At 45.3% G+C, this 22,797-nt stretch overlaps 1 protein-coding gene across 2 annotated transcripts; it reads right to left on the reverse strand.

The window, feature by feature from the left end:
* Positions 1 to 17,834: 17,834 nt before the first annotated feature.
* LOC123401238 lies at positions 17,835 to 21,832 on the reverse strand. Of its 2 annotated transcripts, none has more exons than XM_045094986.1 (4): positions 20,984 to 21,832; positions 19,682 to 19,982; positions 18,818 to 18,922; positions 17,835 to 18,009 (listed from the first exon to the last, which is right to left on the reverse strand). In XM_045094986.1, the coding sequence occupies exons 1-2, from the start codon at positions 21,616 to 21,618 to the stop codon at positions 19,952 to 19,954; spliced, it is 666 nt and encodes a 221-aa protein (XP_044950921.1). In that variant the 5' UTR covers positions 21,619 to 21,832; the 3' UTR covers positions 17,835 to 18,009; positions 18,818 to 18,922; positions 19,682 to 19,951. The 2 variants fall into 2 exon arrangements, with proteins under 2 accessions (XP_044950921.1, XP_044950922.1); XM_045094987.1 differs by having other exon boundaries at positions 18,723 to 18,922.
* Positions 21,833 to 22,797: the final 965 nt, after the last annotated feature.

Here is a 22,797-nt window from a genome sequence, read left to right on the forward strand (position 1 = left end):
CAAATACAATCACACAAAGGCTCCTATGGTCGTTTGGCTCTGATTACCAACTTGGAACGACCAAGATGCGGTCCTTTCCGATCTGGGGGTCGAGGCCCCGAATAGGAAAGAAGCGCATCTAAGCATTTCGCAAGCAAGTAACATAGCACAAATAATAATAAAAGTAGACAATTCAGGATTCAACTGTCTCCTTATTAATAACTCAGAGTACAACACAGATACAATCAAGGTAGTTCCACTACGGACTACAAAACATGAAAATGCTATGCTACCCTGCCTGCAGGCCCACGATCACGACCGCACCTCAGTCCTCTGGATAGTTCACGTAGAGGCGGTCTGTCTCCTCGTCGTACTGCCACGCCAGCTGGGGGCCGTCGGGATCATCTGCCTCTGGGGTACCTGTACCTGTTGGGAGTTTCGGAGGAATCCGTGAGCCACGGGCACTCAGCAATCTAAGACCTTGGTGCCAGAACTAGTCATGTTATTAGGTAGGGTTAGGGTGAAGTGTAAGAGGCTGCAGCATCCTAAGCTTGTTTAGAGGCTAACTTACGCAAAGTAATTGTGAAGGTGGTCTACACTAGCGGTCGGGTTTACTTGATCACTAAGTGATCCTGAACACTTACCTACGGCATTCATAACCCCACCGTGTTCCCTATCAAAGAGAGATCTTCGAGGGGGACAGTCACGGTTACGCACACAGTTGGCAATTTTTATTAGCTTTTGTTTGAGTTATCTAATACCGGATGTTAACAAAATATTCCAAGTTTCCACATAACCGCGGGCATGGCTTTCCGAAAGATTAAACCCCGCAGGGGTGCTCCAACTAGTCCATCACAAACGAACACAGGCCACAAAGGCATCCTCTATGACGAATCTCGTGATCTCATCGGATTCCTTAGAGGAAAACCTCAACTTCGGGGAAAACCAAAGCTTCACTGGGATTCCTATACGCAAGATATACCGCTAAGGTAAGACAAGGCTAGCAGGACCTCCCGACGTGTCGACGACCCCGATAAGAGCCACGTATCTCAGTCTCAGGACACGCCGGATGGAACTAGCTACAGGTACCAAACCTCAAGTTTCCTTGTGGTGGCCCCGCAGGCAGACCAGTTTGGACCAACACTCATGAGGAGCACTGGCCCGGGTTGTTGATTAAAGATCCTCGGAGTGATCATTGCCTATGCAGATTATTATTAAGTGATTAGCAAATCAACACCAATGTTGGGTCCTGCCGGACAAGCCTTAGCACTAAGCGATTTATCAAGGGGGTCCCCATAACAACCCCGAACGTGTTAGGAGCGATCATTATGGAATCAAACACCGGTAACCGGTAACTAAGGCGGCAATAACGGAACAAAGCACCCGGCAAAAGGCTAGGCCTCCCGTCATTTACCAAGTATATAGGTGCATTAATTAAATAACATAATTTAAAAATAATGATATCAAGGTCATGTTATCACATGAGTCAAAGCACCTGCATCTAGCAAAGCTAATATTAGTGGCTAAGCAAAGCCTACTTAGCCATACAGGTTATGTTGGGAAGGGATCAGTGTTTGGGCTCATGGCATATGAAGAGGCAATTTAATTTCAGTGGTAGGCAGTGAGCGATATGACATGGAAACGAAACAAGCATGACAAGTCTAGAGATGGAATCAAGGTCATATCATCTTGCCTGTGATATCCTCAGCTTGGAATGGTTCTGGTCCGTCCTGCACGTACTCTCCTGACTCCACGTATTCGTTCTCCGATCCCGGTGCTACCCAACATAAGAATAACAACTAATGAACAGCAGCACCACAAGATGCCACAATCACATGATGCATGAGAGGAAAAATGAGCATGCATCGCTATTTCTATCACTAGCACAAGCAAAATAAACTACTGCAAGTTTCTGGACTGAATTGTACACTAAGCTATTTTTAGATGCATTAGGATGGTATGAACAGATGCTTCTCGTGAAAATGATGCAAAACCATATAAAGAACATTGCAAACGGAGCTACGGATGAACGGGAATCAACGAAACAAGATATGAAGCTCTACGTGGACGAATCAACACCACACTCACAATTGGCACAAATCTGGTATTCCCAGGTTGCCAAGACATGTAGCAATTCAACATGAATGGATTGGAGCAAGGAATAACACCACAACATCAACTAAGCTCACACAATGATCAAAATGGCTATACTACCTAGTCTGCCATAATCTGCAACTTAGCTCTTTGGGACCTACATGCAACATAGCTACAGCCCTCCAAATATGACAAATAATATATGTGTCTGTAGCCAACCAAGAACACTACAAGCACCAGCAAGAATAACAGCAAAAGTAATTAAACTCTAGAAGATACAAGGCCTCAAACTTTCACAAAACCAACAGATCTCACGGACTTTGTGAAAATTCCTGCACCTGAATTTCTGTCTTTGTTCTGAAGCTTTTTGACAGCAATCAAAACACAACCTACTGGACTCCAAATGATATGAAATATGTCAGGGAGCTTCACAAACATATCAGGTCCAATATCCTAGCACTGAACTAAGGCTAGTTCTCAATACAATGACCAGCACATCCTCATCTATAGGAGAAGAAAATGTTTCCACAATTCCCAGACTTAGTGAAATTCCATATTTCACTAAGCTGGACTTTTCCAGCCACATGCCCACTTTGTCTAGGCATAGTTTGCATGCAAATAGCACCAAGTGATAAGTGACACCACTATGGTGTAGAGAAAAACCCCTACTTCTATCACACAAAAACACATGCCCTTGGGCTCCACCTATTCCATGGAAACCAAGATCAAACTTGCAACAAATCTGAATATGTCCACTCCATAAAGTATCCCAATGGCAAATCTAACTTCACCACTGGATTCCTTGGGAGTTTCTACCCTAAAACATATATAAAATGTGGGCATCTACTTGGATCAAATGGCCACAATTTAAGGGAGAGGGGACTACTCCAAATCATGCCTAGGGAATGGGCATCATTTCATGTAGGTCCTACTAAAACATCAACTACAAAGCTTGAGCTCATGTGCACAATGACAAAGTGACATGGGGTTTGAACCCCATGTTTGTGTCATGCACATCAATTTCACAAATCTTACTACTAAGCTTCTCACATAATTATCATGCCATGCCCTCTCACATATGGACATGTGGAGGTGCAAGGCTTGCTTGTCAAGGTGGGATGCTTCTCACACACACTCCTAGTCCACATCACCCACAAGCACAACATACTCAAGGTCAACACCACACACTTGCACATATTATCTTAGCCACTAACTAGAACAAGGTCAACTCCATATCTAAACACACAACCTAGTGCATCAACAAATGATCGTACCTACAACAAGGAAGAAGCTACACAAGCTACCTCTTCACTTGCTAGCTTCACCTAGGATAAACTACTAGGAAACACCACCATGCACACACAACATGTAAAGCTACTCCATATATATATATGGCCTCACACATAAATGCAATTCTCACAAGCCATCCACACACACTACATCACCTAACATAGATATAACAGCAAGAAAAATAAAGTAGGAACTAGATGCCATGGCCAGCTATGTTTGAAACAGGAACAACAGTAGCAAAGGTGACATAAAATTGCAGCACAGAGAAAAAACAAAAAGGAGGCGCCCTGGGGTTTGAACCCAGATCTACTGGTGCAACAATTCTGCGCCGTACCACTCTGCTACTGTCAACTAGTCGACAGGACAGAGAGTTTGGGCTAGGTAAGCCATCCCCTGCAGTTACTGTCCCGAGAAACAAAGAAAGAAAAAGGTGTCGCGGGGGGATCAAACCCAGTACCTGCATCAGGCACAACAGGAAACAAACCACTTGGCTACGCTGCGGTGTGTGATCTAGCACACGCAACAAAACAACTGAAGGATCTACCTCTGTTGAACTACTGCCGGCGGTCGACCGAAACAGGGGAAGGCCCTCGCCGGCGACGTGGTGCAAATCGAGCAACGGCTCGTGGGGGGGAGTAAGCCCACACACACACGGGTACGTTTCATGTGCTAGCTGCACCCGAGGGGCCCTACTACGGCGCAGCGTCGGCGAGCGGCGGCGCCTGCGACAGAGAGTATCTCGGCGTCCAACTACGCGATCCCTAGGCCAGATCGAAGACATGAAAGGGGGAAGGATGATCTGCTCACCCGACAGCCGAAGGACGCGAGCCAACCAGAGAGCAAGCAGAGGACATCGAGGAAGGAGCCGTGTCGGAGGAGCTTGCTGGAGCGGAAGGAGACGTCGATGAAGTAGGGGAAGAAGAGGTGGACGCCGCGATCTAGCTGCGGAAATGGATCCCCACGAGTTTCGCGAGCGCGCCGTCGCCTTGGAGAGGAAGAAGTGGCGCAGCAGCAATGGCGACGAGCACCTTCACGATCCGGGCATGGCGGACTCGCTCTCCTCTTACCCGAGGCCGCCGACAGAGAAGAGAGGGAGATGGGAGGAAGTGGCGGCGGGGAAGAGGAACCCTAGCCTTGGCACGGACGCCAAGGAGGGATTAAATAGAGGGAAGGAGAGGCGAGGAACGCGGCGCAGCCATGTGCGTGCGGTGAGCTTCGGTGGAAAGCAGAGAGGAGCGAGTGAGAGGCTGACATGTGGGGCCGCCTGCCTCGCTTGAAAGGGAGGAGGACGATGCCCGCGCGCGTGAGGTGGGAAGGAGTGGGCTGGGCCGCGCTGGTTGCTCGCCACTAGCGTCAGATAGAGGAGGGGGCTGAGAGGGGTTTGATCTTATTTAAATAAACACAGCAAGGGTTTTAAACCACTGGCAGTTCTGTTGGGGTAAAAATCAAAGCAAAAATGCCCCTGGTCATAAGGAATTATGACCTATTTGAATAAAATAGAAAAACAATATTTGGAGCATTTTGGAATAAATGCAAAACAGTAATTAATTTACTGTTTTGGATTTATTTGCACATTCAAAACCAAGATACAAATCAGCAAATACACACATTGGCATCCTCCACAAAACACACTAAATCCTGGACATTTTTGAAACAAGGTTGTGACAAGTGAATTTTGAATTGGGGAATTAAAGAGAGGTTGCAACAAGACAAGCACACTACATTTCGGTCCATCATCACATGGCATCGTAGAACACCTCAACATCACACAACATCACAAAGGAACTATACCCAAGACCACCACATCACATGAAAAGCTAAGATCATATGGCAACAACACAAAGACATGGGCATGACATGATACGTTATGCATGCATGCATGGGAAGAGAAAATAATAAGGTGACAACACATGAAATAATGAGCATGGTCTCTCTCATAGCATTGACAAGGTGGACCCACATGAGATAGGTAGCAAATATGGAAGGATTACATCTTGGGCACTACACAGGTGCATTACATAAGCCAAAAGGCATACGTCTATAAGCAAAGGTACCGAAAGGGCAGGTGAAAGTGGTTTTCTCCTGATCAGATTGTGCAACTGGTATTTGAGAGAAACCAAAATAACCGTCTAGAAAGCAGAAGTGTCTGCGTTTGGACAGCCTTTCTAGCATTTGGTCGATAAAAGGCAAAGGGTAATGATCTTTACTAGTGTCTTTATTCAGTTTCCTGAAATTGATCACCATCCTATAGCCAGTAATAATCCTCTGTGGGATCAATTCATCCTTATTATTAGAGACAACGGTAATGCCTCCCTTCTTAGGAACGCAATGCCCGGACTCACCCAATCGCTATGAGCAACAGGATAGATAATACCCGTTTCCAAGAGCTTTACTATTTCTTTTCTTACTACTTCTTTCATCTTAGGATTCAATCTCCTTTGATGATCAGCAACTGGTTTGAATTCAGGATCAGTTTTGATCTTGTGCTGGCATAGAGTGGGACTAATGCCCTTAAGATCATCAAGAGTATATCCTATAGCAGCACGGTGCTTCCTCGGAGTTTTTAGCAACTTATTTTCTTCATGCTCCGAGAGGCTAGCACAAATAATGACATGATATATCTCCTTTTCATCAAGATAGGCATACTTAAGAGTATTAGGCAACTGTTTAAGCTCGAACACAGGATCACCCTTTGGTGGGGGTGGATCCCCAAGCAGTTCAACAGGCAAGTTATTCTTAAGGATAGGATATTGTTCTACGACAACTCTATCTATTTCATCCCTTTCATCTATATTGTTCTACGGCAACTCCTTTTCATGAGGTTGTCTACCAAACTTAGAGAAACTGAACTCATGTGACACACCTTCAAAGCCAACAGTGACAGTTTGCTTCTCACAATCAATATCAGCATTGACGGTATTGAGAAAAGGTCTGCCAAATATGATGGGACAAAAGCTATCTTGTGCGGTAGAAAGAACGAGGAAATCAGCAGGATACTTCGTTTTACCACACAAGACTTCAACAGCCCTAACAATTCCCACAGGGCAGATAGTATCTCTATTGGCAAGCTGAATAGTGACATCTATAAGTTCTATCTCAACAGGTGCAATCTCATCTTTGATTTCATCGTATAAGGATTGAGGTATTGCACTAACACTAGCACCCACGTCACATAAACCATGATAACAATGATCTCCTATCTTAACAGAAACCACAGGCATGCCAACAACAGGCCTATGTTTGTCTCTAACGTGAGGTTTAGCAATTCTAGCAGCATCTTCACATAAGTGAATATTATGTCCCTCAACATCGTTGGACAGAAGATCTTTGATAATAGAAATGCTAGGTTCAACTCTAATTTTCTCAGGGGGTGTAGGTGTTCTAATGTAGCCTCTACGTATCACAGTTGAAGCTTTAGAATGATCCTTTATCCTAACAGGGAAAGGTGGTTTCTCAATGTAAGCACTGGGAACCACATCATCATTATAGGCAATGACTTTCTCTGCAACTTGAGTGGGTTTAACTACATTGACTTCTAAAGGAGGATGATATTTTAACCACTTCTCTTTGGGGATATCAATATGAGCAGCAAAGGATTCACACAATGAAGGTACTATCTCAGAGTCAAGTCCATACTTAGCACTAAAGTCACAAAATGTATTTGTCTCAACACAGGATTTAACGCAATCAAACGTGAAATTCATACCTGAATCCTTACCTTCTTCGAGCTCCCAATCTTCAGAGTTGCGTTTAATTCTCTCCAATAAATTCCATTTGAAGTCAATATCTCTCTTCATAAAGCAACCGGTACAAGAAGTGTCAAGCATGGTGCGATCATCATGAGAAAGCCGAGCATAGAAGTTCTGAATGATAATTTCTCTCGAGATCTCATGATTGGGGCATGAATATAGCATTGAGTTAAGCCTCCCCCAACCTTGAGAGATGCTTTCTCTGTCACGAGGCCAAAAATTATAAATATAATTCCGATCACGATGTACTAAATGCATAGGATAAAACTTTTGATGAAATTCCAATTTCAACCGATTGTAGTCCCATGATCCAATAACATCACATAGCCTATACCATGTCAACGCCTTATCCTTAAAATATAAAGGAAAGACCTTCTTCTTGACCTCATCCTCGGGCACACCTGCAAGCTTAAATAAACCACAAACTTCCATCTCCTGTAAAAGGATTAGCCAGCAGTTTCTCAAGCATACCCAAAGGAAATTCAAAGCAAATATTTTTCAGTAGGTGTAGCAGGTTGAGGAGCAACTCTTTGTGCTTGCGTGCGAGGTGAAGATACCCCGAACAAGCCCCCCAAAGGGTTAGTATCCATAGTGACAAGTGACAATAAATTTCAGCACACTATATGAATGTTTCCTTACCAATTTCCACTTACCTAAGGCGCTTCACTCCCGGCAACGGCGCCAGAAAAGAGTCTTCATGACCCACAAGTATAGGGGATCAATCGTAGTCCTTTCGATAAGTAAGAGTGTCCAACCCAACGAGGAGCAGAAGGATCTGACAAGTGGTTTTCAGCAAGGTAAAATCTGCAAGCACTGAAATTGTCGGTAACAAGTGATTGTGTGATGAGATGATTCGTAGCAAGCAACAAGTAACAAAAGTAGAAATTGTGTAGCAAAGTGGCCGAATCCCTTTTGTAGCAAGGGACAAACCTGGACAAAGTCTTATAGGAGGAAAAACGCTCCCGAGGACACACGGGAATTTCTGTCATGCTAGTTTTCATCATGTTCATATGATTCGCGTTCGTTACTTTGATAGTTTGATATGTGGGTGGACCGGTGCTTGGGTACTGCCCTTACTTGGACAAGCGTCCCACTTATGATTAACCCCTCTCGCAAGCATCTGCAACTACGAAAGATGAATTAAGACAAAGTCTAACCATAGCAATAAACTAGTGGATCCAAATCAGCCCCTTACGAAGCAACACATAAACTAGGGTTTAAGCTTCTGTCACTCTAGCAACCCATCATCTACTTACTACTTCCCAATGCCTTCCTCTAGGCCCAAATAATGGTGAATTGTTATGTAGTCGATGTTCACATAACACCACTAGAGGAAAAACAACATACAACATATCAAATTACCGAACGAATACCAGATTCACATGACTACTATTAGCATGACTTATCCCATGTCCTAGGGAACAAAAGTAACTACTCACAAAGCATAATAATATTCATGATCAGAGAGGTAATGAGTAGCATCAAGGATATGAACATAATCTCTTCCACCAAATAATCCAACTAGCATCAACTACAAAGAGTAATCAACACTACTAGCAACCTTACAAGTACCAATCGGAGTCGCGAGACGGAGATTGGTTACAAGAGATGAACTAGGGTTTGGAGATGAGATGGTGCTGATGAAGACGTTGATGGTGATGAGTCCCCTCCGATGAGAGGAGTGTTGGTGATGACGATAGCGATGATTTCCCCTCCGGGAGGGAAGTTTCCCTGGCAGGATTGTCCTACCGGAGCTCTAGATTGGTTCTGCTCACATTCCGCCTCGTGGCGGCGGTGAAACCATGAAAAAGCTCCTCTCTTATTTTTTTTCCTAGGCGCAACCCTCCATATAGCAAAAGAGGGGGGCCAGTGGGCCAATGGGCTGCCCACAGGCCCCCATGGCGCGGCCTGGGGGGTGGCCGCGCCGTGCAGGCTCGTGGGCACCCCCTCGTGCCCCTCTGGCACTTCTTCGGCCCAGTATTTTTGATAAACTGGGAAAAAATCCCCGTTGATTTTCACGGCGTTTGGAGTTGCGTAGAATGGGTATCTCAGCTTTGCTCCACTTTCAGGCCAGAATTCCAGTTGTCGGTATTCTCCCTCTTCATGTAAACCTTGCAAAGTAAGAGAGAAAAGGCATAAGAATAGTACCGTGAAGTGAAATAACAGCCAAAGAAGCGATAAATATCAACATTAAAATATGATGCAAAATGGACGTATCAGGGACCACTCCGTCCGGCTTGGGAATCCACGCAGCAGGCCCACCGGTTGTAACCCCCCCCCCCCCAATCGGCCCTGCAACGACGTCCATGCTAACGGTGGTCATGGCCCCATCCACGGCACAACCCTTCCTTGACTATCAAAAAAGTGGCAACCTGCCTACCAATGAGCTCGAGGCCCAACAAATCTAACTGTGCTCCGCCTACACCATCATCAATAACAAGCGCGTCAAGCACATTGTGTCTGGGGTATTCCAGAGCTATGTCGAGTCGGAGAAAGGCCGGGCGATCCTCCGAGACATCCACCAGGGCGAGTGTGGCCACCATGCTGCCTCGCTCTCCCTGGTGGCCAAGGCTTTCCACAATGGGTTCTACTGGTTGTCCGCCCAGGAGGACGCCAAAGAGCTGGTCGACAAGTGCAATGGCTGCCAACGCTTCAAGGCGCACAGTCACCAGCCGACCGCAGCTCTGCAAACCATCCCTCTCACATCGCCTTTCACCATATAGGGCCTGGACATGGTGGGTCCATTCAAGACCACCCGAGGTGGTGTGACGCATCTCCTGGTGGCCGTCGACAAGTTCACGAAATAGATTGAGGGCTAGCAAATCAAGAAGCTTGATGGCCCGACGGCCATCACATTCATCAAGTACATCGCCGTCTGCTACGGCCTTCCCAACAGCATCATCACCGACAACGGCACCAACTACGCCAAGGGCGCGCTCACTCACTACTGTGACGTGCGGGGAATCTGGTGGGACCTCGCGTGTGTAGCCCACCCAGAGTTGAACGGCTAGGCAGAGAGGGCCAATGACCTCATCCTGGCCGGCCTAAAGCCATGACTGGTCGAGCCGCTAGAGCGCTCGCCCGACTCCTGGGTCGAGGAGCTGCCGGTTGTGCTATGCAGCCTATAGACCACGCCCAACCGGTTGACCGGTTTCACCCCCTTCTTCCTAGTGTGTGGGGGGAAAGCAATCATCCCACCGCATCAAGGTCGACTCGCCGCAAGTCACCCTCTACACAAAGGCTGATGCAAAAGAAGCATGATAAGACGGTGTTGACCACCTCGAGGAGGCACGCGAGCTGGCGCTGTCGAGGACAGCCATATACCAACATGGCCTATGTCACTATCACAACCGGTGGGTCAAGCCCCTCTCATTCCGACAGGGCGACCTGGTGCTCTGGATGATCCAACAAACAGCCGAGCACCACAAGTTGTTCGCCCCATGGAAGGGCCCCTTCATCATCAGTAAAGCGTTGAGGAACAACGCTTACTACCTGATCGATGCGTAGAAGCCAAGAAAGAACAATAACGACGACTCCGGCTCCGAGATGGAGCACCTGTGGAACACAGAGCTCCTCCGTCTGTTCTATAGTTCAAGCAAGCGTATGTATATATCGCCTCCTTTTAAGCAAATCAATGAATAGCTAGCATCCTCGAGCAGGACTCGGTGATTGCCTTTCCAATCCTATCTATGGCAAAGTTCTTATCTTTCTCGTCGGTCGCCCACGGACCAGCCCAGCTGGCTCGGGGACTCCCTAGCCCACCCAATCCCTCCCCAGACCGGCAAAGTAGTATACCCCCTCCCCCATGCCCTCACTCTTGCCCGACTACATACCACAACCTGGCTATCCGGCCAGTGGTTGTACAAGCAAAGGGGCAGGGCAGGTCAAGTCCGGCCATGCTAATAGTTTCGTCCGGAACCAAACTTGCAAAATCCTAAAGTATCAACACCCTGCCCACCCACAGCCCACTCATCACCCGACCAGAGTCCGCAATCCGGATGGCCAGCAGGAAAAAGGCAAAGGGAGCTGGGCACATGGGAAAAACAACTAAGGCAAGGGAAGTCCTGAATGGGCCGGCAAACAGAAACCAACAAAGTTAAAATAATTGCAATACTTAAGTAAAGATAGCGCCGCAAGGCTGAGAGTGCATTACATCAAACTTACACCGTAGTGGTTGGACTTCTTCATAATAATGTTCGAAAGATGAAAAGAGCAGGAAGCAAAAAAGTCTACACGATTGGCAGCTGCTGGTCCAGGTTCTCGTCACGAGCCAGCCGATGGGGGCGTCTCGCCCACGGCCATGTCACCAACCAGTGAAGTCTGCTGGCTTGCCTCCTCATCGCCAGCCGGCGGGGTCTTTTGTTCTGCTTCAACGTCTCCAGCCCACAGCTCCGTCGCCCCCCACAAAGGACGTGGCCGCCCATCCAACGTCCATCTCGCGGACAACATAGTCGGCACCAGGCTCCCCCGAGTTGTAGCCGACCGCGACACCAAACTCATCCTCCGAGACGGGCACGCCGTCCTCCCCCAGCTCTGGGAAGTACGTGTCCAACAACGCATACGTGGCGAGGTCGTTGGCCCGGAGGGCAATGGCCTCTTCATGCTATGCCATGTCGCTCCGTGCCTCCGCCTACATGGTGCCTGTTCGCCCAGGTTGATGTCCGGTCACCAAGAAAGAGACAAGGCCATCTGGGCCGCTCTGCGATGTATACGCCCTTCGCGTGTCGAACCAACCCACGGCATGCTCAAGCCACTTCACCACCTGGCTGGCAGGAATCTTCGTCACTCGGTCGGGTCTCTGCCTCCTTCCCGCTCGTGGCCGAAGCCCGCGACGCATCCGCCTTCGCCACCGCCTCCTGTTGTAGTGCCCTGGTGAGCCGCTCCACCTGCGCCATGTGGGAGGCCTTTAGTTCCTCCGTTGCCGCTCGCTCGGCCCTAAGCTGCCTCCCCACCTGGTCAAGGTCACTATGATCTTGTCATGCTTATCCCGGACGTCCGCAAGTGCGCGAGGCAAATTCACCGTCTTGATCTCGGGGATGCCCCCACTACATCAAAACACCGGTCAACAACCGGCACGACAAGAACACAACAAAGACGATAGAAGATTTGGCCCGGCTACCGCGCAGCCGGCCCGAATCTCAAGGACTACACCCACTGGGTGCGCTGGCGCGCACCCACGAAGTTGAAGAGGCAAAGACGCAAAAGAAAGATTTGGCCCGGCTGCCACGCAGCCGACCTGAATCTCGGGGACTACACCCAATGAGTGCGCTCACGCACACCCACCACCCGAAGACGTACCTCGAGCTTTAAGAAGCTCGGTCTTGCGGATGTCGAGCTCCTTCCGGGTCTTGAAGTAGGCATTTTTGCTAAAATTGCACAACACGGCCGCCTCCACAAAGAACACATCGCATCTAAGTGTGACGACCTGCCAAAGAATCACAGAAGAACTCGGAAGAATTAAGAAGATTTGGCCCGGCTACCACGCAGCGGCGCAACCGTCCCAGATCTCGGGGACTACACTTAGTGGGTGTGCTCGTGCGCTGCCACTAAAAAGCAAACAAAACAAGAACTTGCGGTGCTTACCTAAATTGCCCGCTCACCAGCTGGAAGTTGCTCACAGCCGACTCGGCCTGGCGCGCTAGCTCACACGCCGAACTCATCACCAGTCGTGTGTAGGATCGAAAGTATGTGTAGAGGGGGGTGATTAGACTAGTTGACAAGATAAAAAATTTGCTTCTCCCAATTTTAGTTGAGAGGCAGCTATGGAAGTTATAGCAAGTCAAGCACACCCTACACATGCAGTTCCAAGAGTATAGCAGCGGAATGTAAAACATGCAAGTGTAAAGTAGAGAAGTAAGGTAGGGAGATCAAACGCATGAGGTTGACACGGCAATTTTTGGTATGGTTCCGATAAGTGGCCCTATCGTACGCCCATGTTAGTGGAGACTTCAACCCGCGAGCGTAACGGCTGCGAAAGTCCACGGAGGGTCCATAAAGAAGCGGCCTTGTCTATTCCACCCCGGCTTCCGTCCACAGAGGACTAGCCTTACTCAGGGTAGATCTCCATGAAGTAGGCGATCTCAGCCGGACTAGACTTACTCAGGGTAGATCTCCATGAAGTAGGCGATTTCCTTTCTATTAAAAACATATTGGTTCAACTCCAGAACACGAAGTAGGAGGCTCCCAAGCGATATCTAACCAATCTAGGAGGCACCACCCTTCAAAAGGTAATAGATGTGGTAGATCAATGAACTCCTTGCTCTTGTGCTTCCAAAGATGGTCTCATCAACACAAAATCACTCTCTCACAGAATATGCATGGGTATTAGAGGTGGATTTGATGGAGAGTTGTTTGGGGAGGCTAGAGATCATGTTTCAAATGATTGGATTGGAATATCTTGGTCTCAACACATGAGTAGGTGGTTCTCTCTCAGAAAACGAATCTGGCAATGAAGTGTGTGTTATGAGTGCTTCTCCCACGAATGAGAGGTGGGTGAAGGGGTATATATAGGCAGCACACAAAATCCAACCGTTACAGACAAAGTGGCAAACTCAGTGACACCGAAGTGAAAAACTCGGTGGTACCGATTTGCACAAAGGTAGCAACTATTGAATCTCGGTGAGACCGATATATGAAACTCGGTGCCACCGAAAAGGTGGCTAACAGTCGGATGGCCAAACTCGGTGGCACCTATACCCAAACTCGGAAATTCTGATTTTGTGTACCGAGGCACCCGAAAGTTGGTCACCCAAACTTGGTAGCACCAATATGGATTCGGTTGCACCGATTTGGTGGGAATGGCTAGTGTTTCTGTCTGAGGTCAAACCCGGTGGGTCCGATATGTGAAAGTTGGTGACACCAAATTTATGTGTTTGGAATTTTACAAAGTGGATATGTGGGAAAAAATGACTCAGTATTTTGGTGGCTAACTTTGAGCACTTTGAGCAATCAATTTATTTTACTACCTCACACCCTTTTAATAGTATTGGCTTTCCTATAGACTCAAAGGTGATTTCCCACAAATATAAAATGAAGAGTCTTCTAGCTTGAAGATTGAGCTAATGTTATTCCTTTCTTGCATCAAGGGGCATCTCCACATAAGCCTTCAGCCATAACATCTTTTGAACTTTTCTGAAATATACTTGTATAACATATTTTAGTCCAATGATGCATATGTTGTGATCAATTATCAAAACCACCATAGTGAGCAATTGTGCTTTCAATCTCCCCATTTTTGGTAACTGATGACAACATATAGATCAAAGTTTTGAAAAAAGATATAATCAACGATTAGCATCGACGCTTTGAGAAGTATGTGAAAAGCAAGAGCTCCCCCCAAATTTGTGCATTATTTAAAATTCGCGTTTGAATGCAAATGCACAATCGAATAGGATCATGGGTCACTCTTCCATGTCACATACATCTTGGTGGTGCGCATACAAGGTAAGAATGAAGAACAAGGCACGTGACATCAACAAGATAAGTGGATGATCATCACATAGATAGCTAAAAGATAATAGTGTAGCATCAATCAAGCAAAAGTGTATGATCAAACGTGGATAACGGGATAAAGTCTTCCAAAACACCAAAGTTTTTTAAACCAAATGAGAGCAAATAAAATCAAAATATATCTGTCTCGAAGTCTATGATCTATACACTTCTCCCCCTTTGGCAATAAGTTACCAAAAATTCAAAAAGTATAGAACTAACCGTGTGTCTAGGCAGCTGAACACAGAGTTGACAGAAGAGCATCCACGAAGGCATCTGATGAGTGTCCTGGAGGTGGAGGAGTTGATACTTGAGGTGCTTGAGCTGGAGCTGGTGCTGAAGGTGTTGATGCTTGAGTTGAAGATCTCCGCCTTGTCTCCTGAGCACGAACAACAACTGATCTAAGCTGAGTATTGAACCGTGTGGTAGTGGGAGGAGGAGACTCTTCTTCATCATCATCATCTTCATCATCTGAGTGCAGGATCTCCAGTGAGTCAACTTCACGTTGAAGTTGTTTGACTATAGTGGTCAACTCAGTAACCTTCACATCCATGTCATGAAACTTTGTTTCCACGACTCTCTCAAGGCTTTTCTAACTTTGTAGTATCTCTTGGATATTCATCTCCATGCCTTGGAAAGAGCTAACTAGAAATGCCATTTGCTCAGCTTGAGTTTGGAGCTGTGGAACTGGTGGTGGCCTCTTTCTAGCTGCCTCAGCATCTGTTGCATCTGCTGCTATTCTTGCTGCAGACGAGCTGGGATCATTGGCATCTATTACCACTTCATTGTCTTCAATCTTGGCTGAAGGGGTAGATGGGGACGATCAAGTAGATACACATGCTTGCCTATATTGGCATTGATAAGCATCTGAATCTAAGGGGCATATCCACATGATCTTTTCTGATCAGCAGCAGTCCTCCGGATAGTCTCTACTATCAAGTCCATTACTCTGAATCTGGTATGGGTGTCCAAAAGGTGTACCAGGTTGATGGAGTGTCCTCTGATCATCTTATCATCACCTGATTTAGGAATCAAGGTGTGTTTGAGAATAGTGTTAGTAGTGGGTATTCCTTCTTGCAAAAAGTACACTGAGCCCATATTGTGACTAGCCGAATACTTGTGAGGAATTGGCTTGTACATATTGGCCATAGAGTTGTGGCTCTTCTTTGCTTAATAATACACATCAACATCTCGATCTTCCTCCTTTGGGGCACCAATGATATTGGTCCACTCATCAATCGTAGACTCGTGCATGTGACCATCAGTCATCCAGACCAAAGATCCATCTCTGTAGAAATGAATAGTTGCATAAAATTGCATGATCATCTGCCACACCCTCTGTTTGACTCTCGTAACTAAATTAAACTAGCTGAAAATTTATGACCAATTAATTTTTTTTTAGACTGATGTGATGCTTGATGTGATTGTTGCTTGCTTGCTTGTTTACTTATTTTTAAATCCCAATGTTGCTGCTACTCTCGAGACTCACCTACTTGACCCAAACCCTTGCCTAATAATCATGCCATGTGTATAGGACGAGAAACTATTATTACCAAACATTATTTTCACCAACAAGCTTTAATTTAATTTAAGCTTTCAAAAACCCATGAGTTGGGATTTGTACTATAGGTCCTCATATTAGGGAAGTTGTTTTGCACCGAACATTTTATTTAAATCCCATTATCAAAAAGGATTCCCAAAACCACAAGATTATTATTATAAAAGTTATTTAAGTATTTTATTTAAATGCCTTTCTATGAGGCCAGAAATGGTCCCTTATGAAGGAAAGTTATTTTTATTACTTTCAAAATATTTGAGAGAATTTAGGGAAACTTAGTGGACATATATATTCCATATATAAGAGTTTCAAGACATGGTCATGTTCAAAATATTAGGCACAACCCTTCAAAACCCTTAGTGCCTACTTCACGCTTTTGGAATATTTCTATAAGAAATATTCTTAATAAATTCTAGTAAATTCTAGCATGTCATACATGATATATGTGATGATCTTGCAAAGTTAGATTTCAATCCAAGTTGATTTGATTCACCTAAATATTCCAAAACCCAATCTGTACAGATCCAAATTTGAGCAACTCTACATTGCCAAGTATCTCCAATTGTGCTCAAATTTCGTGGACATGTTCTGAAACTCCAATAATGCATCCACGCCAAGTGGTGCATCAAGGAGAATAGATGAACTTGTCCCAAACTCCTCAAAACATTCTGTGTTGATTTCTAACTTTGGGAAACTTTACATTATAAAGTTTCTCCAATTGATCCCAAACTTTTTGGGCATGCTCTAATGCTCAAATAATAACACCAAACCAAGTTTTGGATTTGTGGGAATTTATTTCATGGTTTTATATGCACAAAGCCATTTCTGCCCATTTCATGGGTTTTTCAAGCCTACATTGAAAACTTTTTCCACCAAATGCCAAATTTGGCGTCCAAGCCTATTTTCACCTATTATGTGATCATGTTAAGTTTCATAGTAATGGAGTACATGTGCTAGCTCTAGCATCCATCAAACACCTTTTGTCCAATTACAAAAACTTATGCTTTGGCCCGTTCCACTTATCTCCTAGAGCTTAAAATTTTACCACGGCTCTCTCTAGTTCCTCACTACAAGAAGTATGCTAACTTGCGACCTTCAATATTGGTCACGGAATGGTCGTTGATTTCCATTTACGACATTTTTACGACCAAAAACAGACGGTCAAAAGCTGAGGGTGTCTAATGAACTATAATGACCTTTCTTTTGGATTGGTCGTCGACTTTGTTGACCAAACAAAAGGTCATAGTTTCTACGACCAATCATTTTGGTCGTTAGAAGTCTGCCCACACCACGCCGGATCCAACGTGGCAAGCTGACGTGGCAAAGTTACGACCAATTCGATTGGTCATTGATAAGAATCAGCCCGGTCCGATATTGTATATATATGGGCCGAGCCCATTAATTCAACCCTTTTAGTATATAGTTTTCCTTTTTATTTTCGCTAGCTATATGGGTCTGGCCCATCAATTCAGCCTTTTTATTTTCTAGGCTGTGGCGTTTTATAGTTTATTGATTTTCTATTTCCACACATTATATATTCAATCTGGTCCAACTAGTCAAATGGGTTCCACTTGTCATATGTTCATCTCTCAAATTGGTCCTACATGTCAGAAATGTTAAAATTTGACAGATTATTTTCAGACGTTACCCCACTGGTCAGGTTTCCATTTCACAAGTTTTCACATAATCAATTTTTGAAATAAAACAAAGAACACGTAAAATTCATCAAATATACCACTAAATAATTCTATTATAATCTTTACAACCCATATATGCTACAATATGCTACTCTTCACTAAGTAGGACTTTGCGGCTTCACACTTCACGTCTTCAGACTTTACATTTGAGCTTCTGTAGAAGAGGAACCACAACAATTTTAAGTCTACAATACAACAATTGATACTAATCAAGGATAAAAACAAAAACAAGTACTTCCTCCATCCGGGTGCATAGGGTGTCTAAGAATATGCATCGTAATCTAGACATGTATCTATTGAACTATAAAATATTGATTAACATGTTTTGTGTGCATAATTATTGAAATTTTTGGGTCATCGCACTTAGGCAGCCAACCATCATACCAGGCAAGTCGCATGGAGTTGTGCTAATTAAGCGAAGCCATTTGGATGCCACTAGCGATTGGCCGCAAGTGCCTCGTTCTTGCCCACAAAATTAATTATGGTACAACATACTAGTTAATCTTGGTAACTAATATATCAGGAATTTGTAAATTTCATTAGGCGCTTAACGCACCTGGACAGAGGGAGTAATAGACTCAAATGTGAAGGCATCATGGAACTAGTGATGCAATAACATGCAAAAAACACTACAATGTAATATTGTTCTAAGTTCATACAATGCAAAATATGCATTGTATCATTATATAGAGCAAATGATATGCCCCCTCTTACTGATATGATATGCCAGATTGCTAGCAACAGTGCTTACATGCATCTTCATATTTCGAAACTCCCAATAGACTAGTTAGCTGGCAAAACACTAGAAAAGGCATAGACAGAAACAAAGGTACTATGCAGCACATCAAGAAATAGTAAGTACTGAACCTTCGTCATATCTACATTAACATCACCAATCAGGCTGCATGTGTATGCTACAAATCAAGAATCAAAAGTACTTCAGCCTGTTTCAAATATCTTGCCTCTGTTGCTCCCAGTTCAGTAAAGAAATGGTCGAGGAGTGAGTGCTTCGCCTCATGTACTTGGTAGTGCACAATAGATTTTGGGATGGAGCACAAATAGAATACCTGGAAAAGAACAATAAAGAGTTATACAGTTAAGTAAGCATCCTTGGCTGTAAAATAAGTGGAGAGAACAATAAAGAGCTATAAAGTCTAAAATTTCTATTGAGAAACTGTAACTTGATGTAAAGTCACTTGAAAACAGAAAACACCTTACAAGCTTGTGAAGCTTACTATGATTTCAAAAGCATGGGTTACGTAATCTTTTATGCCACCCTCCCAAAATTTGGTGGATGATTTTGCAAGTGTAGCTGTACCCAGTTGCTCAAAACATAAACATATAAATGAGTGTCTCTCACATCTCACCAGAGACAAATAGCAATACACATAAACAAATGAACATGGGCATACTCTACAGCAAGATGAACCGACAGAAATATATCTTGTAGCCTACAACAATCATGTTAGCAACCACAAATATACAGTTACAAGGCTCACACTACAACAGAAAATTTGTATAGTGTCTTAAAGTAAATTAGTGGACAAAACATTCACACTGCATATGAAGCATTCTCCATGGATAGAAATTTCATGCTTTCTTCACATTTCCATTTAACAACAAATTGATACACCAGACAATGCTATCAGGTATCAAAACAGCATAGACACACAACATAAACAAGATTATATAACCACACGCACGACAAATACACATTAGAATGAGGCGAAGCTAAAATGTTCCGACTTATGATCCACATACATAGACACTTACTTGAATCTTCTAATGTTTAAACTAGAATGAGAAGAAAAGAAAACTGAACCTACCCATGCAGCAGAGAGAGATAGTAGGGGAGGAGGACCTATGGACCAACTTGTCCTTCACCGAATCGTTCAAGGGGAGCACATCAGCAACATTACATTGGCCTTGCTTGTTCCCCTTCACACAACTAGATCGGAGCAACCTGCATAGAACTACGTATATCAGATGGAGAGATGGAGAAGAAGAAGAGAATAGAAGGGGCGGAGCAAGATCTTCCTAGGCTGCCATGGACGATATTATGCCCACAAGATCTTCTCCATGGTCAGCCCCTTCCTTCAGAAAATGAGATTGTCCCTCTTTATAACCCTGCAAAAAACGCCCGTAGATATGGCATGCAGATATTAATTCAACATACAAGGCATGTAATCATGTAGATCAAATACATTATCCTCGCGGTGGTTCAGAGTACAGTGTGCTAGGTCCCTGGTTCATTGATTTATTTAGTTGTTTCAACCAAAGTAACTGAAAAAATTCAATACTAAACCTACTGTTACTACTAATTGTGAATTAGATTTACACTCGTTCAGTTTCTGAAGGAATATGAATTAATGCAGCTAGAAATGAATAGGAGCATTGCCAAATAGTGGCATCAAAGCAAGTGTAGGACGTGGGGGACTCATCAAGAAATAAACATTTCTGTATGGCCGGCATCACCGAAGCGTCAAGACCTCAACCAAACCTCTCACCATCACCAAGGAAGAAACGAGTAAAAGATGAAGCTGGTTACTGTGGGGGTGTTTACACTTTACAACAGTACTGCCTCCACAATGCTTGTCCGTCAGAAAACTAAAGTAACTTCAAAAATAAAATGAAAACCGAACCTACAGTTACTTGTACAAGATGGGATATAGTAAACAGTACGTACTCATCAAACTAAATTAGGAGCCTCATTATGAAACCTGCCATTTGGCTGACAGTTACTCATTGGAGCGTTTTCAGAGTGGACATCACTGAAGTGTCACCACTGATGCATTAAGGCCTTGACCAATTCTCTAGCTGTTATGACCAACGGTAAAACAACAAGAGCAGATGACGAAGAAGAAGATGATTGGGCGCCTCCGACGTTCTCAAGACCCACTAATTGCCGACATCCATGGCCTTCATAGTCTTTGTCGACAAGAATAAATTTAGAAAGTAACAACACTTCGCAGTAGTTTCCATCTATCCAAAAGTTCGAAACTCCAATTCATTCCAAGCACAGATTTTATATGTGCCTACTGATCCAATCAATATGAACTCGCGCGAACAACAAGCATGATGAATGAATCAAACATGAAACAATGAAGGGAGGGAGTAAGGGATCAAACCTTGTCGCGGGAGGTGTCGAGGGGCATATTGACGCTGGAGTCGAGGACGGCGCAGAGCGCTGCATCATCAGGGACAGCGTAGAGCGTGGTGGCGTCCTGGGCATCGGTCTGGAGGCAGCGGTGGAAGGTGGAGACGAGGATGGGGTGGAGCGCGTAGCCATCAGGAGCGGCCTGTGCCCGGATGCGCATGTCGACGGTCCAGGGTCAGAGGACGCCCGCGTCGGTGAGCGGCGGTTCCCATGGCTGCGGCTTGTTGGCCGGCCACATGGGCTCCACGTGGTCCAGCCAGGCCCCATGCCCCATTCCCGGCAAAGTTGGATCTCCCGGCGGTGGCCTCGGCGGCCTTCCCGAGCGGCTCCTCCATGATTTAGTGGCGCCAGCCCTCCACGTTCGTCCCCTCGCCCTTGGGCGGGTCCGGTCTCGTCGGACCTCTTCAACAGCCACCTCCTCCTCTTCCACTGGCTCTGGCTTGTTCGGATCCTCGACGCCATTGGGGAGCTCCGGGTCGGAGGGGTCGGCGGGCATGGGCTGCGCAGACTCCTCCATGTTCGGCATTCGGATGGATCTGGAGTGCTTGATGTCGCGGTGAAGTGCGTGGAGAGAGCGAGGGGTTGTAGGAGAGGAGAGATGGACATGTTGGGCGATCCGTCTCGGGTGGGAGAGAAGTGGATGGGAGAGGGTGGGTGACCGCGTGCATAGGGAATGAAGGGGCCGAGGGGCGGCGGCAGGACCTGTCGATCTAGATCGGGAGAGAGATGGAGGCGGCGGCTAGGGTTCACGCAGACAGAGGAAGAGGAGGGCACGATGGGTTAGGAGAGGTTTGGTGCGGGTGGATGGATGGACGGGTGGACGGATGGATGGGCGGATGTTTGCCATATCAGTGATCCATGTCAAAACTCATTCCACCATTCAGACTTAAGCTTGTGTAATTTTCTCTTATATTTTTTTTCTCTTATATTTTTCATCCTCTTACTCGGGGTAAACATACAGTTTGTCAGAATTAACCAATATTATGCATATACATTACTGGAATTCAGAATTTTGCCGTCTGCTTGGTGATACGTTTCAAACGTATCTATAATTTTTGATGGTTTCATATTGTTATTTTGTCAACTTTGGATGTTTTACATGTCTTTTTTTATCTTTTTTGGGACTAACTTATTAATTCAGTGCCAAGTGCCAGTTCCTATTTTTTCTGTATTTTTGACTCTTTTCAGATCTCATTTTGGAACGGAGTCCAAATGGAATAAAATCCCCGAAATAAATTTTTCCAGAACAGAAGAAAATCGGGTGACTTGAGGGCCAAGGCAGGAGAGCCACAGGGGGCCCACAAGCCCTGTAGCCGCCACCAGGGGGGCTGGCGGCTACAAGGCTTGTGGCCCCCCCGGAGCTCCCCTGCACTAGCTCTTTCGCCTATATATTCCCTAAAATTCCAGAAAAAATCAGGGCATCCACGAAAACACTTTTCCGCCGTCGCAAGCTTCCGTTTCCGCGAGATCTCATCTGGAGACCCTTCCCGGTGCCCTGCCGGAGGGGACATTGGAGTTGGAGGGCTTCTACATCAACATCATCGCCTCTGCAATGACTCGTGAGTAGTCCACTTCAGACCTACGGGTCCGTAGTTAGTAGCTAGATGGCTTCTTCTCTCTCTTGGATCCTCAATACAAAGTTCTCCATGATCTTCATGGAGATCTATACGATGTAATCCTCTTTGGCGGTGTGTTTGTCGAGATCCGACGAATTGTGGATTTGTGATCAGATTATCTATGAATTATATTTGAGTCTTTGCTGATTTCTTATATGCATGATTTGAT

Source organism: Hordeum vulgare, chromosome 6H (genome assembly GCF_904849725.1).
Source record: "Hordeum vulgare subsp. vulgare chromosome 6H, MorexV3_pseudomolecules_assembly, whole genome shotgun sequence".
Classification (NCBI taxonomy): Eukaryota; Viridiplantae; Streptophyta; class Magnoliopsida; order Poales; family Poaceae; genus Hordeum; species Hordeum vulgare.